This window comes from Staurois parvus, unplaced genomic scaffold (assembly GCF_062004578.1).
Source record: "Staurois parvus isolate SC_StPar_1 unplaced genomic scaffold, SC_StPar_1.0 ptg000101l, whole genome shotgun sequence".
NCBI classification, from domain to species: Eukaryota; Metazoa; Chordata; class Amphibia; order Anura; family Ranidae; genus Staurois; species Staurois parvus.
Genome location: NW_028317897.1, coordinates 1,108,801 through 1,124,622, shown reverse-complemented (window position 1 = coordinate 1,124,622; position 15,822 = coordinate 1,108,801). Strand labels below are relative to the sequence as shown.

Sequence of the window (15,822 nt, the reverse complement as noted above, 5' to 3'; positions counted from 1 at the left end):
ATACAGTGTTGGAGGAGGTAGCGCACACAGAGGGTATACAGTGATGGAGGAGGTAGCGCACACAGAGGGTATACAGTGATGGAGGAGGTAGCACGCACGCACACACACGGGGTATACAGTGATGGAGGAGGTAGCGCACACACACACGGGGTATACAGTGATGGAGGAGGTAGCGCACACACACACGGGGTATACAGTGGAGGAGGTAGCGCACACACACACGGGGTATACAGTGATGGAGGAGGTAGCACACACACGGGGTATACAGTGATGGAGGGGGTAGCACACACACGGGGTATACAGTGATGGAGGGGGTAGCACACACACGGGGTATACAGTGATGGAGGGGGTAGCACACACACGGGGTATACAGTGATGGAGGGGGTAGCACACACACGGGGTATACAGTGATGGAGGGGGTAGCACACACACGGGGTATACAGTGATGGAGGGGGTAGCACGCACGCACACGGGGTATGCAGTGATAAAGGAGGTAGCACGCACACACACGGGGTATACAGTGATGGAGGAGATAGCACACAGGGTATACAGTGATGCAGGAGGTAGCACACATACAGGATATACAGTGATGGAGGAGGTAGCACGCACACACGCAGGGTATACAGTGATGGAGGAGGTAGCACGCACACACGCAGGGTATACAGTGATGGAGGAGGTAGCACGCACACACACGGGGTATACAGTGATGGAGGAGGTAGCACGCACACACACACACGGGGTATACAGTGATGGAGGAGGTAGCACGCACACACACGGGGTATACAGTAATGGAGGAGGTAGCACACACACACACGGGGTATACAGTGATGGAGGAGGTAGCACGCACACACACGGGGTATACAGTGATGGAGGAGGTAGCACGCACACACACACACGGGGTATACAGTGATGGAGGAGGTAGCACGCACACACATGGCGTATACAGTGATGGAGGAGGTAGCACGCACGCACACACACGGGGTATACATTGATGGAGGAGGTAGCACACAGGGTATACATTGATGGAAGAGGTAGCACATAGGGTATACAGTGAGGTAGCACACACAGGGTATACAGTGATGGAAGAGGTAGCACACAGGGTATACATTGATGGAGGAGGTAGCACACATGGTATACAGTGAGGTAGCACACACAGGGTATACAGTGATGGAGGTAGCACACACAGGGTATACAGTGATGGAGGTAGCACACACAGGGTATACAGTGAGGTAGCACACACAGGGTATACAGTGATGGAGGTAGCACACACAGGGTATACGGTGATGGAGGTAGCACACACAGGGTATACGGTGATGGAGGTAGCACACACAGGGTATACAGTGATGGAGGTAGCACACACAGGGTATACATTGATGGAGGTAGCACACACAGGGTATACATTGATGGAAGAGGTAGCACACAGGGTATACAGTGATGGAAGAGGTAGCACACACAGGGTATACATTGATGGAAGAGGTAGCACACAGGGTATACATTGATGGAAGAGGTAGCACACAGGGTATACAGTGAGGTAGCACACACAGGGTATACATTGATGGAAGAGGTAGCACACAGGGTATACATTGATGGAAGAGGTAGCACACAGGGTATACAGTGAGGTAGCACACACAGGGTATACAGTGATGGAGGAGGTAGCACACATGGTATACAGTGATGGAGGAGGTAGCGCACAGGGTATACAGTGATGGAGGAGGTAGCGCACAGGGTATACAGTGATGGAGGAGGTAGCGCACAGGGTATACAGTGATGGAGGAGGTAGCACACAGGGTATACAGTGAGGTAGCACACAGGGTATACAGTGATGGAGGAGGTAGCCCACAGGGTATACAGTGAGGTAGCACACACAGGGTATACAGTGATGTAGCACACACAGGGTATACAGTGATGTAGCACACACAGGGTATACAGTGATGGAAGAGGTAGCACACAGGGTATACAGTGAGGTAGCACACACAGGGTATAGAGTGATGGAGGAGGTAGCACACAGGGTATAGAGTGATGGAGGAGGTAGCACACAGGGTATACAGTGAGGTAGCACACACAGGGTATACACACAGTGCAGTCAGTGATGACAGCCCAGTCACACACACAGGGAGACACTACCTGCTCATTGTACTCCTTCAGGGCTGCAGCCGTCTCCTCATGGTTCCCGGAGCTGACTCTCACCAGCAGAGTACTCAGGTCCATGGCTGTGCCGGAAGTGAATTTACAAATAAACTACAACCAAATCTCTGTGCTTAATATTTACAGACTATCTGTCCGCGCATGCGCACGATTCCTCAACTCAACCCAACCTGAACACTGCCGCACTGCTCCACCTAGCATGAGCACACATAAACAAGGATACGGCTTTACCTAACATGATCATTCAAAAGAAACACCACCTAACTTGCTGGTAAGCCTCCATCCTATTCATTGTAATCATTGGCTAGAGGCCTGACCATCGTGCCCGGATTGCGCATGCTCACACAATACACAACACTCGAGTTCAAAGGAAGGTCCTAGTTCGCCATGTTTGTGAAGCTCGCTGCTCTTTGTTTGAAAGCTTCCTCACACCAAATATGGCATTGTTAATGCAAACAGTTGAAATAAACTTGTATTATCTGTATTGAGTAATGCGGTGAACGCTAATTATGGAAGCATTACAAAAGCCAAAGCATGCCCCCCTTCTGCTAATCCTCTGGCTTTTTTGTCGGGTGGAATGATCTCCTACTCACACTAGATGTAGAGGCGATCAGGTAAGTAGTCTGCAATGTCTCCTCACCTACACCAATTTGTTTCCTGGGAACAATGGCCCTCCACTGATACCAATATGGTACTCCACCCAGCAATACCCATGTTACCTCAGCAACTATGATGTCTCTTTCCTAGCACCCATGCACCCCCTCACCACCAACACCAATGTCTCTTCCAGGGCATCAGTGACCTCGCCAATAATTGCAATGTCTCCTTCCTGGCAGCAATGGCACCACCACTGGTACCAATGTCTCCCCCATTAACACCAGTTGAGGAAAGTGGAAAGATAGTGCTGGACCCGTAACTGGTTTTGTTACCTTACGGTACTAATGTTGGTGTAACTGGTGCGCTGGTATTCCTTGATGGAGGTGGTTCCTCACCAGACACTTGACCAATTGGTGGAAGTGTGGAGAGAGAGACACTTCTGAACAGTTGCCTAGGGGTTTGGACTTATTTTCCAGTGGACCAAAAAGTATCCCCAGTCACCTCATCACCAAGGGAAAAATTAATACCAATGTCTCCTCCCTGGCTCCAATAGCCCGGTACGAATACCGATGTCTCCTTTCTGACTCCAATGACCCCTCACCGATACCAATGTATCCTCCAATGCTCCAATGGCCCCTCACTGATACCAATGTATCCTCCAATGCTCCAATGGCCCCTCACTGATACCAATGTATCCTCCAATGGCCCCTCACTGATACCAATGTATCATTCCTGGTAACATTGGCCCCCACTGATACCAGTGTCTTCTTCCTGCACCAGTGCTCCCTCCTCCCACCTATGCTGATGACTCCTTCTTGAGACTACATTGGGATATGGAACTTTGAAAGTCCCCATTGGTTTACCGCGAGGGGCCAATATTGCAAGGAAGGATCCATTGGTATTGGTGAGGGACCAATGATGCCAAGAAAGAAATGGTGGTGGGGGAAGGGGGGTATTGAAGAGACATTAGCATTGCAGGAGAGACATTATTATCAGTGGGGGGCAATGGAATTTTTGGTATCTTTCCTACAGAAAGATGGATACTCTAGGCCCTTGTGTCTATTGGTTCTATCATGGGAGGGTGGTCTGCTTTTCCCTCTCTGCCGCCTGTACTATGAGATGCGTATGTGATCACTTTTGTCCTCCTGATTGCTCACACCATCAAATGTTGGATCATGCAATCCCACCTTAAACGCCAGTGTTTTTAAGATTGCTTTAATAAACATTAACCACTCAACTACTGTTTTAGATCCCTTTGGTTCTTATGCCCCCTGAAGAAGATTTAAAATTGAATTGATCGAAACGCATCAGATTTCTTGGGAATATTTAATTGTTGTAACCTTATAAGGGATTACACTTCTGGAATAGCTATCAGAGCTAGTTTGTTTTTAAGTTGTAATGTATTTTTTGATAATTCTGTACAATAAAGTATATGGAAAAAAGTTTTTCATCAACATATGTGTGATGGCATGTCAGCTGAACTAAAATCACAAAGGGGGTTATTTCTGTTTGCATTTATGCTGGTGATGAGCAGCTAGATACTCGATTCCTCTTTTTTGCTAATGGTGTAAATGATTTGGTTCCTTCTACACCCCAGTGGATCTCCACAGTCTCCTTGGCTTTTAGTGAAATGTAAGAAGAGTTGAAATTAAAGCGCTACACCACTGCTAAAAGGTCCAGATTCAGCTTTATTCCATTAAAGGTCTGGGGTATAATGCAAGAATATCAAACGCGTTTCGGGGGTCTACGTGCCCCCTTCATAAAGGCTAGAAAGAACATAAGATTTTCAAATCAATCTGACATCAACATGTACTTTTGTTCTAATTTGTATGTAATTTTTCTGATACGATTGACTGGTTTTAACTGTTACCCCGGGGAAGGGACAATGTATTGATGCCAGATTGATATGAAAGTCTTATGTTCTTTCTAGCCCTGTTGAAGAAGGCATGTAGACTCCCGAAACGCATTGGCTACTTCTTGAATTATACCTGTGACTTTTAATGGAATAATGTTGTATCTGGACCTTATAGCAACGGTGTGGCACTTCCATTTCAACCCTTCTTACATTCCACTAACAGCATTGTCTCCTTTTTTGCCACCATTGCCCCCCCCCCCCCCCACTGATACTACTAATGTCTCTCCTGGAATGCTAATTTCTCTTCAATGCCTCCCTTCCCACACCACCATTTCCTTCTTGGCATCATTGGCCCCTCACCAATACCAAATATTCCTTGCAATATTGGCCCCTTGCTGTAAACCAATGGGGACTTTCAAAGTGCCACATCCCAATGTAGTGTCAAGAAGGAGTCATCAGCATAGGTGGGAGAGGGGAGCAATGGTGCAGGAAGAAGACACTGGTATCAGTGGGGGCCAATGTTACCAGGAATGATACATTAGTATCAGTGAGGGGCCATGGAGAATACATTGGTATCGGTGAGGGGCCATTGGAGTCAGAAAGGAGTCATCGGTATTGGTGAAGGGCTATTGGAGCCAGGAAGAAGACATTGGTATTGGTGGGGGGGGACATTGCTGCCAGGAAAGATACATTAATGTTGGTGGGGCAGATTAGTGCTAGGAAGGGGTCACTGGAGTTGGTGGGCTTGCCATTGGTACAGTAGTATGCCTTGGGTGACAAGAGGGAGACGTGGGCATTGGTGGGGACCATTGGTTTCAGGAAGAATACAGTGGCATTGTTGAGGAGCCATTGGAGCCAGGAATGATCCACTGGAATTAGTGAGGGGCCAATGAAGTTGATGGGGGAGGTATTGGTGGGAGGGGGCATTGATTTTATAAAGGAGACATTAATGTCTGCGCAACCTCTGACCCTCTGTCTGGACAGTGCTGATTAGCCCTGTGCTGATCACATGCACCCTCCCAAGAATAAAAACTCTCTAGCAATGCATACCAAACTGAGCATGTGCAGCTTGTCCCCAAGGCACTGTACTATCAACATATGGATTGGGGACAGTGGAAGAAGAGGAGGATCAGAGAAGACAGGATCAAACTTCTTTTTACACATTATGGAAGATTAACCATTAGGTTCCACAGTGAGTATAACAAGCATGCTCTACTGCATATACAGACTGATTTTACTGTTGTGGGTTTAGTAACACTCTAACAGATACAGTATAAGAAAACAGTTTTAATGGATTATTTACCAGCCCAAAAGAGAATAAAGATGTTCATTAATAGCGTTTACATACACTTTAAGGCCTTGCATACACAGATTTCAGCTTGTTTAATAGCAGTATGCATAGAAAAATAACATTAAAAAAAATAATATCCAAAGCTTTCACCAAGCTTCATGCAGCTTTCCAAATTCTTTAAAACAATGGTAATTTTTTTTTTTATGGGTCCCCTACAGGTTTGTGCCCTAATGTGCTAGTATACATACTAGCGCATCATTACACACCATTCAAACAGAGCCCTCCAGCACTGAGTTGTCACTTCTCCTAGCGCTTCTATTGTCATCCAGTCTTCCTTGCAGTTTCACACTCTCCAGCTGTTTGAAAGGTAGGCCATGAATTTAGAGAGTGCCCTGTTACAATAGTGACTCCCATGTGCATGAGCATGAGTGATGTCATTGGCATGGAACTCTCTACATTCATGGCACGCTGAGCATGCCCTGAATGCAGAGCGAACTGCTTATGCACAGTGACATCATCAGCTGGAGTCAATATGAATATCTTCTAAATGGCGCAAGATTAGGAGATATTCACAGTACATATTGATAAGACTTCTTATAAACTTACCTGTAGGGCAAACATTCACTTTACAGTTTACTATCACTTTAAAGCAACCTTCAGCTCCAGTTTAGGGTGGATTGGGGTGGCAAAGGATTGTATGGAAGGTAAGTACAGCAATGTCCTGACACTGGCTTTGCAGCAAACCTATTCCTTTAACTAGTACAAGGTTCCCTTTAAATATACATGCACATGCATTTTACATTATTGCGCAGGGTCATTAAGGGGTAAAGTATCATGATCAGTATCGCCTGCTTAAGCTAATATTACTAACAGCGTATAGATTACACCCTCGCTGCAAGACCTAAGCATTTGCTGTGATGGTTTGTGTTATAGAAAGGAACATTATAGTTTTTACTGACCTTTATAAAAGACAAAATGCAGTAATCCACTGCTGCTTATCAGAAATCATTTTACAATTCACTTTTCTAGACATTCTGAACTGATTAAAGCAGGTATATGATTGGCTATTATGGTTACTGCACACCATTATTATTTACACCTTATTGGAATAATGACTTATCAATACGCCAAAAAAAAAAATAAAAATGGGACAGATTCGATAGACTACTTAGACTTTTTTCTGCCATCACTTTGTTAAATACTACTACTGGATGACTGGCAACCGTTTTTGCCTTTTTAGAACAGAGTTCCACCCTAAAGTGGAAGCTCCGCTTGTTTACCTTCTCCTCCCCCCTTCCACTGCCATATTTGGCACCTTTTGGGGGGGAGAGGATGGAGCGGATACATGATTTTGACGGGTACCTGCTCCCACTTCCGGCTCAGTTCGTTGCAGCGAAGTGGGCCAGAAGTTCGGCCCCCCTCCTTCCTCCCGAAGTCTACTGAGAACTTTCACAGGTGCCAGAAGACTGCCGGACCAATCAGGATGTGCAGCATGACTCACGCATGCGCAGTGGGCACCCAGCTGTGAAGCCTCAAGCTGTCACCGCCTGGTGCCCACAGTTGAGATGCCTGCACTGGGGAGAGAAGAAGGAAAGAAGGGACGGCGCGGGTGAGCACGTCGCTGGACACTGGGACAGGTGATTGTGTGTCTATTAAAGTGTTACTAATCCCAGGACCCTGCATCCACTATATCTGGTCTCCCACAGTACACAGAACATGGAAATGCAATTAATTTAGTATCATCAGCAGTATATAGCAGACTTGTGACTTCTATCAGTATTCAGCAAAGCACTAGCTAAAGGAGGAGTTTTCTTTCTGCTCTGAGAGGATGCAAAACCCCTGACCTCTGTCTGACTAGTGTTGATTGGCCTTGTGCTGATCACATGCACTTTCCTAAGAAAAAAATAAAACGTCTCTAGCAATACACACCAAACTGAGCATGTGCAAAATGCCTACGGTTCAGTCTGTGTTATCAGGAGATAAGAGGTGGTCGCTTGAAAAAGGGGAGGATCAGAGAAGTCAGGATCAAATGGCCTTTTTACACAATGCAGAGGATTAACCCCTTAGGTTCCACAGTGAGTATAACAAGCATGCTTTACTGCAGATACAGGCTGATTTTACTGTTGTGGGTTTAGTAACACTTCAAAAGTCAGCAGCTACAGTTTTTGTAGCTGCTGGCTTTTAATAAACATAAAACCGTCTGGAACTCCGCTTTGTTATATTTGCCCCTTCAAGCCCCACTCCTACAATAGTCCCCCAGGTAGTGATAAATAAAAAAGCAGCTCAGGGTGATATACCATATTTGCCGGCGTATAAGACGACTTTTTACCCCTTGAAAATCTTCTCAAAAGTCGGGGGTCATCTTATATGCCGGTATACGGCATACTGACACTTTTTAGGGGGGCGGCGCGGTGCGCTCCGACTCCTCACCGGTGATTGGCCGCCAGAACTGTAGCTCAGGAAAGGCACACAGGCGGCCAATCACCGGCGAGGGGGCGGAGCCGAGCGGCCCCGCGAAAATCAAGTGTCGGAGCAGCAGGTAAGTGTTCAGTGTATAGGTGCTGCTGCAACCACATATGCTGGCTGCAGCAGCACCATACTAGAACAGGGTCAGCAACTGTAATTGGTGTCAGTGGGAGGAATAGTGCCCCATCATTGGTGTCACTGATACCAATGATGGAGCACTATTCCTCCCACTGACACCAATGATGGGGCACTATTCCTCCCACTGATACCAAGGATGGGGCACTATTCCTCCCCCCCACTGACACCAACGATGGGGCACTATTCCCCCCCCCACTGACACCAATGATGGGGCACTATTCCACCCCCCACTGACACCAATGATGGGACACCATTCCTCCCACTGACACCAATGTTGGGACACTATTCCTCCCACTGACACCAATGATGGGGCACTATTCCCCCCACTGATACTAATGATGGGGCACTATTCCTGCCACTGATACTAATGATGGGGCACTATTCCTGCCACTGATACCAAGGATGGGGCACTATTCCTGCCACTGATACCAATGATGGGGCACTATTCCTGCCACTGATACCAATGATGGGGCACTATTCCCGCCACTGACACCAATGATGGGGCACTATTCCCCCCACTGATACCAATGATGGGGCACTATTCCCCCCACTGATACCAATGATGGGGCATTATTCCTCCCACTGATACTAATGATGGGGCACTATTCCTGCCACTAATGCCAATGATGGGGCACTATTCCTGCCACTAATGCCAATGATGGGGCACTATTCCTCCCACTGACACCAATGATGGGGCACTATTCCTGCCACTAATACCAATGATGGGGCACTATTCCTCCCACTGACACCGATGATGGGGCACTATTCCTCCCACTGGTGTGCACTGGAAGAGGGGTAGTCTTATACGGCGAGTATAGCCCAAACACTACATTTAGCAGGAAAAGTAGGGGGTCGTCTTATACGCCGGCAAATACGGTACTCACTTTTACTCTGGAGCTGTCACCCACAGTACCTCTTCTTCACCACAAGAGGCTTTCCAACTGTTGAGTTGAATGATACTCAGCATCACCTAACCCAGAAGATTGAGTGTAAACCGTATGTGCAGAGTGCACTGGCCCCGATCCCTAAGGGAGCGTCATTACAGCTTCCTTCATTCACAGTGTATTGGTGTAGAGAGTCATCAGTCAGAACTGGCCAGCCTGTAGAAGAGGGTCCCGCAACATCACATGAGTGGCCTGGAGACTATGGAAAAGGTAGTGTTAGAACACATAAAGCATAAGTTACTACCAAGGGCCTGACTTGGTTAGATGGGGCCAGAGTTGGGCTTTAAATATACTGTGCTGAAAAGCTTATATCACTGGCCTTCATGTAGTAGTAAGTGTATAATGCTGAATTGTGAGGGGAATGCAGCATTTTAGAGTTATCCCCAGAATAAAAGATAAGGGAAAATCTTCCAGTGGGGAAGCCTGTTCTGGTGATACTCTCTAAGACAAGAGTTTCCCTTAATATTGGGATTTCCTATAACATCCTGCTGCATCTCTGAGATGGGATGTGACAGAAAAATTCCCCAATAGTACAAAGATTGCAAAAAATAACCTGCCGGGGTTTACCCTTTCCCTATGCTGTCCAAAACTACAACAAAGTGTTGGCTATGGATACACTTTAAGAGATATCAAAATGTTTTTAATCTCTTTTTTTTTATGTTTACTGTGCATATACACTTTTTTTTCTTACAGATATTTAATATGTGACAGATCACTTTAGGAGTACAACAGAAGCATGCCTGTCTAATTGAAATCTAAGATAGAGCCGTATAGTGATAGGAGGAGGAGTCAATGTTCAACCTCATTGAGCTCTGTAATGACAGGCTACCAACAACGAAGAAGCAAAGAAGATAGAGGAAAACATGAGAACGCGAACGCGCTAACCTCATTGACATCACGTCCGACTCTGGAATGACGTACTTCCATTGACCTTACAGGCGCCATATTGGAGACTGCTGCCTACACGGAGAGACGTGGCTTGCACATGACTGTGCATGAGAGCTAAAGGGAAAGGAACAGTACCTCCCCTAGTGTGGGCACCTGGCCCCATTGCTCTATTTGGCCATAAATAGGTCCCACTCCATTGAACACGGATGAGAGAGACCCTTTCTGTGTCGGGCACACAGAATGGAGACATCCCTATCAAAGAAGGCAAACAAAAGCTCCCACATCAAAGACACTTGTACAGTTCTAAAACTTCACAAAAATTATCATACAATCCAAATAGTACATCACATAGTTTTGTAATGCAACACAAGTACATGTAAAACAATCTTTGCGATATATTCATAAGGGAATATCCCCCATGAGGAAGTCAAAATGTAAATGAACTAGGAGGATTTGACATTTAGAAACCTTGGGGCAAGGAAAAGAAAAAAGACAGGTACGTTTTACCAACATAAAAAGATCCACATTCACATTGCATAATGTATACTACCCCATTTGACAGTTGACAAAATGTCTGGAGATAAATTTCTCTTCATTAGCGAGAGTGAAGTGTTTTTTGTTACTTAGATAGGGACAATGTGCACATCCTTCACAAGAGAAAGGGCCAGCATATTTGCATGGATCATGTCTCTAATTCCCCCTATATTCACTTTGTACTAGAAGGTCTTTTAAGGACCTTGCCCTTTTGTAGGTAATTGAGGGATTGTCGCCTACTAGGTTACCAATGATCGGGTCTCCTGCCAAGACAGACCAATGATTTTGTAATATCTATCTTATTTTTGCATGTTCATTGGAGTATTTAAGAATGACCCTAACTTCCTACTTATTAGTTATTTGATGGTCATTGGACTTGAGTAGAAGATCATGTCTATCCAAATTTTTTACACGATTAAAAGTCTTTTTAAGACGTGTTTTTGTGTATCCTTATGCTAGTGATCTTTTTGTAAGCTCATCTGCCTCTTTATGAAACACCCGTTCATGTGTACAGTTACATCTGATACGTAAAAATTGACTATACAGGATGGATCTCTTCAAGGGCTCCAGATGAAAGCTGCTGACATGCAAGATGATATTGCCAGCAGTTTCCTTCCTAAAGAGGCTACTCTCCAAGTGTCCCCCTTGTCCCTTGGAAATGTTAATATCCAAAAAAATTATTTTTTTACCTGTGTCGTCCACTGAATGCCAACAGGAGAGAGAGGAGGAGAAGGAAAATGGAGAGGATTGGTTCCTGTTTATGCCACCCCCAACGTCCCTCCTGTCCAAGTGCACAATAGAATGTGACAGGGAGATCGCATGGGGCGGGCCAGTACACTACAGTATTAGTTTGGGGGGGGTATAGTAAAAACAAATCTCAAGTATGGGGTTTTACTACCCCCAAAATCACAAATGTAAATGAGCCCTTACTGTCCTGTGCCCCCTATAAGGCTGATTTCACACTGATGCGCTGCAGTTTACCTGCACCACAGGTACAGCACAGTGCACCTGCAGGTAAGCTGCGCTTTGCCACAGACTTCTATTACATTTTGTGTGTGTGGTACACTTTCAGAAAGTGCACCGAATCAGCAGGATACAATAGAAGTTTGTGGCTCAGTGCAGCTAACTTGCAGGAAAGCTGCAGATGCACTGCTCTCCATCCACGGCTCAGTGTGACAGCAGCCTAATAGTTGTTAAACCTTTTATAGGTGTTAGTATGCCTATTGCAAAAGCACAGTTTAATGCACTGCCCTTCTTTTCCTCTTCTAGATTCTGCTGGCATTGCTCTCCATCTCCAGGCTGCTAGTAAGATCCCAGGTGAAGTGTACTTGGTATCATTCTGCCTGGGACAGGAGCCGAGACTACAGAGGAAGCATCAGCTTATGTCGCTTCTGCTCATTCCGTGGCCGCCTGCTTCCTTCGCTGCCAGAGCCAGCTCCATGCACTCTAATGCTTTGGGATAGTGGGTTGGCAAGCCCAAATCACAATCAACGGATTGCTGACCCTGGGCATGTGCTTCCCTTGTTTGAGGTTGAGGGCCACATCAGAGGGCTCCGAGGGCCACAGGTTGAGCACCCCTGGGCTAAGGGGTGGCTAAGGGTCCCCTCCTATACTGGTAATGGGGAGAATGTTGAATAAATCTCCCCACTGCATGTTATGTTCGAAGAGGAAGAAAGCCCATTAGTCCAGCGCATCCTGACCTGGAGGTGTCAAGGGAAGCATTTAGCACTGCCCAAATGAGGGACCCCATATAAAAAAAATGCCAGACAACAAATCACAGTGATTAACAGGGTATCACAAATGCTTGAGGCTGAAATACGTTTTTTTGCACTTTGCATTTAACAGTGATTTGCGGTACTTAATTACTGAAGTCCAGGGTGAAGTTGTGAACCAGTTATTGCTCCTCAAGCCTTTTAGACACATTGCACTCGACCTTGCTCACAATGACACATTGGGAGGTTAGCTAGGGGCTGAGAAAATATGAATAACAGACTGATTCTACTGAGGAGGTCATTGCTGATGTGAAAAGGTATTATGGCTCATACCTCACTTGTCAGCTACCTCCTCCAGTGTCGCATTTTAGGATCTCCTTGGTGCCTCTACCTGTTATTGAGATAACATTTGAGTGGATTACAATGAATCTGGTGAGCCTCTTGGTGAAGTTGACTCGGAGAAACCAATAAATCCTGGTGGTATTCAGTTATGCAATAAGGTATCCAGAAATTGTCCCACTGAGGAAATCTTCCTCCAAACCGATTGTTCGAGAGTTATTTAACACATTCTCAAGAACTGGGTTCCCTAAAGAGATCTTAACGGACCAAGGCACTATGTTCATGCCAATGGTGATGGCAGATCTGCGCAAGTTATTCCAGACTAAAAAATTGTGTACTTTGATTTATCACCCACAGACAAATCAACTGGAAAGGTTCAATAAGACTCTAAAATCTATGCTCAAGAGAGTTGTACAAAAAATGGAAATGATTGGGACTGCTTACTCCTTGTGCTTATGTTTGCCATTGAAGAGGTACCTTAGGCATCTACTATGTTTCCTCTGTTTGAGTTAGTGTACAGGCAAAGACCACAGGTTGCTTGACTTGGTAGAAGAAACCTGGATAGTCAAATCTTCTCCACACAGAGCATATCACCCAAATGAGAGAGATAATTGCTAAGGTGATGGCTTTGGTCAGGGAGCATTTACAGATGGTACAAAAAGCCCAGAGAAAGTTGTACAAGGGGGCTGCCAAGCTTAATCCCAGGTTGGGGACTGGGTGGATGTGCTTATACCTACCGTGGAGAGTAAGTTTTTAACCAAGTGGCAGGGGTCGTACGCAGGGCCGGTGCTTCCACTAGGCAAACTAGGCAGCCGCCTTGGTGCACTGCCACCTAGAGGCGCCTGGGCTCAGCACAGGCCGGCACTCTCTCTGTGTGGCCTATGGACCTCTTATATGAATTTTTCACTTCTCTGAAGAGTCCCTCTCTCCTCATACTCAGGGAATGATGATGGAATGATGGTATCTTTGCTCTGCAAAATTGTCTCACAGCCTGTCCACACACATGACCATTTAGTGTGTGTGTGTATTCATGTAGCAGTGAAGTGTAGGCTCCCTCGATGGTGGGAAGGGATGACAATGACCCAGGACCCCAGCCAGTCAGCAGATATTTTTGACTGTTTGCCATAAAACATATCCAATAAAAAAATGTTGAAAATCAAATTTCCTAAATTTAGGCCAAAATGTATTCTGCTACATGTCTTTGTTAACAAAATTCCAATAATTGTATATTCATTGGTTTACGTGAAAGTTATAGCATCTACAAATGGCAGTATATTTACTGGAATTTTAATTTCTTTTATACTAGTAATGGCAGCGATCAGCAACTTATAGCGGGACTGCGACAGGCATTCTGACACTGGGGGGGAACTGACTAACTGCCACTGAGTGACACTAATACAGTGATCAGTGCTAATAATAAGCACTGACATTGTACTAATGACACTGTACAGGAAGGGGTTAACATCTGTGGTAATCAAAGGGTTAACTGTGTGCTGTGTGTGTTTTACATTGTGTGCTATGTGCTGTTTTACTTGGGAGACATGCTGCTTTGTATCTTGCTGCTGTGCAGAGAGATACAGAGCAGCATGTCCATGCTGACAGGAGAGAGACCTGTGTTGTTTACACACAGGTTTCTCCCATGTCAGCTTTGCTGATGATCACCGAGTGCCGGTCAGGAATCTCCAGCCGGGACCCGGTGATTAACATTCCCAGCTGCCAATAGCAGCATGGGTAGGGAGGCACATGCGCATGCCCCCTACAAAGAAATGCAAATCACACATATATATATATGTGTGTGTGTGTGTGATTTTGTGCAGCCGTGCTACCCTGTAGTAGTACTTCTGCTATAGGGTGGATGACAAGTGGTTAAGGAGTTTATTGTCCAAACAGATGCCTGCAGTGAAGGATTAGGAGGTGTTTTGTATCAAGAGTTCAGTGAAAGGGGAACACTCTCTATAGTCTTTCTCGGCAGGAAGTTAATGGCTGCCAAGAAAAACTATGCTGTGGTAGAGTGAGAATGCCTGGCCAACAAGCCAGCTTTTGGATTCTTTTTATTTTCTTCTTGGCAAGAATTTTTGGTGGGTGTCAGACTTACATGGATGAGGCAGAACACACACTTAAATGCTAGGGTAACCAGGTGGTTCGTGGCCCTACAAGATTTTAAATTTGTAGTGGAACACAGGCCTGGAAAGCAGCACAAAAATGGAGATGCCCTCTCTTAATTTTAACTTAATTTCTGAATTTATTTGTTTTGGTTTCTTGGTATGTATGGATTGCATGAGTTTTACTAATGTGGTGAAAACTTCATGTCAATAGTACCTGTAGAAATATATTTACTGAGAAAAATGGTGACATGTTCAATACTTATTTTGCCCGCTGTATGTGTCCCTTTTGTTTGGATTTTGGTCTGTTTTGAGGGAATGGTAGATAGCAGAATGAAGTACTCAGGAATTCTCACCTATGCAGGGTGAGGGGTTCCAGGGTGATCTGATAGAGAGGGAAAGCTGGTTTACATCTTTCCTTGGATTGTTAAGTCCTCATATTAGAGAGATTTTTGGGTGGGAAAGAGCCTCCAACCCTGACTACAGCTATTATGCTCTGAGAAGTTTATCCAATCTGCAAGAGAAAGCTGAAAAGTAAAGTAGCCAGTGGGTCCCTGTGAGGTGGTAAGAGGACTGTGGAACATCTGACAACTGAGACACTGCCTGGGCTCCTGTGGCCCTTTTCTGCCCCCCCCCCCCAAAGCAGACAGGAACCTTAAACCCTGGTGTGGGAATAGTATATACTGACGGTGAGCTGTAGTTTTATTTTCTGTATACCAGGATTATGGATTGTTTTTGTTTCCTATGCTGCAGAAAGCAGTTTGTTGTTTTGGCTGTTTTTGGAAAATAAAAGGCCTGTTTGCTTTTACAA

General features: G+C 45.5%; 1 protein-coding gene and 1 long non-coding RNA gene across 2 annotated transcripts in view; one reads left to right on the top strand and one right to left on the bottom strand.

Annotated features, from left to right (window-relative positions):
* RIC8B (RIC8 guanine nucleotide exchange factor B) overlaps positions 1 to 2,356 on the bottom strand; it is a 62,880-nt gene extending 60,524 nt beyond the window's left edge. Inside the window, exon 1 of the mRNA XM_089671198.1 lies at positions 2,125 to 2,356. Within this exon, the coding sequence (XP_089527324.1) occupies positions 2,125 to 2,208 (84 nt within the window). The 5' untranslated portion in view covers positions 2,209 to 2,356. The remainder of the gene's footprint in view (positions 1 to 2,124) is intronic.
* Positions 2,357 to 2,545: 189 nt separating this feature from the next.
* Positions 2,546 to 11,295, top strand: LOC149467781 (uncharacterized). The gene is made up of 2 exons (XR_016311836.1): positions 2,546 to 2,759; positions 10,130 to 11,295. It is a non-coding gene; the product is annotated as an uncharacterized LOC149467781 (long non-coding RNA).
* The last annotated feature ends 4,527 nt before the right edge of the window (positions 11,296 to 15,822 follow it).